The 2,840-nt window shown below is 38.9% G+C and overlaps 1 protein-coding gene across 1 annotated transcript; it reads left to right on the top strand.

The window, feature by feature from the left end:
* LOC109821054 lies at window positions 218-1,126 on the top strand. The gene is made up of 2 exons (XM_020387248.1): window positions 218-512; window positions 594-1,126. The coding sequence occupies exons 1-2, from the start codon at window positions 218-220 to the stop codon at window positions 1,124-1,126; spliced, it is 828 nt and encodes a 275-aa protein (XP_020242837.1).

The following is a 2,840-nucleotide window of genomic DNA, read 5'->3' as shown; positions in this document are numbered from 1 at the left end:
AGCTTGCCGTTGATGGCAACAATTACTTGACTTGGGCTTTAGATGTTGAAATCTACCTGAATTCTTATGATTTAAGCAACACTATTGCTCCAGCTTCTCAGAGCACCTCTGCCCAGAAGGCAAATGCATTGATTTTTCTTCGTCATCATCTCAACAAAGACCTGAAAAATGAGTACCTTACTGAAAAAGATCCTTCATCTCAACAAAGACCTGAAAAATGAGGGCATTGATTTTTCTTCGTCATCATCTCAACAAAGACCTGAAAAATGAGTACCTTACTGAAAAAGATCCTGCTGTTCTATGGCAATCCCTGAAGGATCGCTTTGACCAACAGACGGCTATTATGCTTCCGCAAGCACAGTATGATTGGTTAAACTTGCGATTTCAGGATTTTAAATCCGTAACTGAATACAATTCAACCCTCCACCGCATTGTCTCACAGCTGAAGCTCTGTAAGCAGAACATTACAGAGGCTGAATTGATTGAAAAGACCCTCTCTACATTCCATGCAAGTAATCTTGTACTCCAATAGCAGTACAGGACCAAAAACTATTCAAAACACTCTGAATTGATCTCTGCGTTACTAGTTGCAGAGAAACACAACCAACTTCTGATGCGCAACCATAATGCTAGACCAGTTGGTTCGCTAGCTGTGCCTGAAGCACATGCCACAAATCAGAGTAATACTCATGGACGTGGACATGGTAGAGGTCGTGGACGTGGTCGCGGGTCTTATCGTGGTGGTAGAGGTCGTGGTCGTCGCAATGCTTATGGTCTTCAGGACCGTGGCAAGGGTCAGAACAAGGATAGATCTCCTTCAAACAAGCCTAACTCTCATCAACAGGTTGCTAATAACAAGCAAGCTTGCTATCGGTGTGGATGTGAGGACCACTGGTCTCGCACATGTCGTACACCAAAACATTTGGTTGAGGCCTATCAGAGAATGCTGAAGGACTCAAAGGGGAAGTCAAAACATGGTGAAACACATCATGCCAGTTTGCCTGAAGCAAACATGACCCTGAAAGATGACAATTATGATGATAATCTGTTGAAGATGGGAGATATGAATATGGACGATGATGACTTATTGAAGATGGAGCTTGATGATTTTGGTGACCAGGAGTGATCATGTTATGCATGTTTTATTAGTCTATAATTTTCCCCCTTTATCTAATACGTGGTGTAGAAGCAAAACATTTCCCATCTGCGTATTATTTATTTGCAGTCCATGTTTCTATATTACCACCATAGCGTACCTCTATGGGACCTCGGTGAAGGTACATACATTATTTATGAAACTCCGTCAATAATTTAGTACCTATGGCCCATGTTAGGGGATCAATTTACAACTTAGTACGCTGACTGCATTATTATTGAAGATCAATTCTCGACATTAGGGGGAGATTAGTACCCAAAATACAAAATAATGTCAAGAAATTCCATTGGTAAAAAAGATCTTCAATATTTATATCCACGTACTAATCAAACTAAACCAGAAGTTCACATGATAATCTGCCAAGAAAAGAGTGACTAAGCCCCATATTCATGTTGAATATATCATTGATGATTTAGTATGCCAGAAGCATATTGTGCTAGAAGCATATAAAACATGTTAGTGTAAAAGATAAAAGTTCGCGGCAAACTAAATTATATATATAGAAAGACAGTCACTCCCATAACCTCCAGAAGAGGTTCATCCTGAAGATGGAATCTCCAGTAAATTGCACGTGCACTAGATAATCACAATACTGGAGATGCGGAACGGCCAAATCCAAACGTTAAGGGAAATGACAAGGATTTGGTTGACATAAAATAAGCTTTGAAGTGGCCACGAATTTGTGAAAAAGGAGAAATATACAATAGAAATATAAAAGTTGTCGACAACATAGTTGCCTCTACAGTTGCTCTTACTATCTCCGAAAATAATCTGGATCCAGAACCTATGTCGGTAATAGAGTGCTTGAAGCACTCGGACTAGGTGAGATGGAAGTGGCAATTAAGGCTGAGCTGAACTCGCTAAAGTATTTTGAACCTGTAGTTCATATATCCCTGCAGGATATAAATGGGTCTTCGTAAGAAAAATAAATGAGAATTGTAAGGTGGTGAGATATAAAGCGAGATTCATAGCTCAATGGGTTCACGCAGAGACCCGACATCGATTTAGATGTAAAATATTCTCCTATTAGTGATTGTATTACGTTCCGCAAGTTAATACCTATGGCAGAAACTATGAATTTATATATGCAGTATATATACGTCATGACCATATTTTTATATGTATCATTAGATGTTAATATTTTTATATGAAAGTCCCAGATGGACTTAAAATCCCTAAATTGAGTGAAAATGAAAATTGCAACATGTATAGTATTAAATTGCAAAGGTCATTATACGGCTTAAAACAGTCGGGTAGGATGTGGTATAATCGACTGAGTGATTTCCTCCTGAAGAGGAGATATGCAAATAATGATGTCTGCCCTTGTGTGTTTATAAAGAAATCCGAAAATGGCTTCTGTATCATCTCAGTTTATGTTGATGATATAAATATTATTGGAACACACAAGGAGCTTACAGAAGCTAGCTCATGCCTAAAGACGGAGTTTGAAATGAAAGACTTGGGAAAAACCAAGTTTTGTCTCGGCCTGCAGATCAAGTATTTCCCAGAAGGAATTTTTTCTACACCAGTCGACCTACGTGAAAAAGGTCTTGGAAAGGTTTTATATGGACAAATCTCATTCACTTAGCACACCAATGATTGTCCGGTCCCTCGAAGTGGATAAAGACCCATTTAGACCCAAAGAAGATAATGAAGAAATGTTAGGGCCAGAAGTTCCCTATCT

The sequence above is a fragment of the Asparagus officinalis genome, chromosome 8 (genome assembly GCF_001876935.1).
Source record: "Asparagus officinalis chromosome 8, Aspof.V1, whole genome shotgun sequence".
NCBI lineage: Eukaryota > Viridiplantae > Streptophyta > Magnoliopsida > Asparagales > Asparagaceae > Asparagus > Asparagus officinalis.
This window is presented reverse-complemented; position numbering and strand designations above follow the sequence as displayed.

What these genes read in the sequence shown, in the direction of transcription:
- LOC109821054 (XM_020387248.1), top strand. Translation starts at nt 218, where the DNA reads ATGAGGGCATTGATTTTTCTTCGTCATCATCTCAACAAAGACCTGAAA. An exon ending in CCTCTCTACATTCCATGCAA is followed by an intron (nt 513 to 593) that starts GTAATCTTGTAC and finishes TACTAGTTGCAG; the next exon opens with AGAAACACAACCAACTTCTG.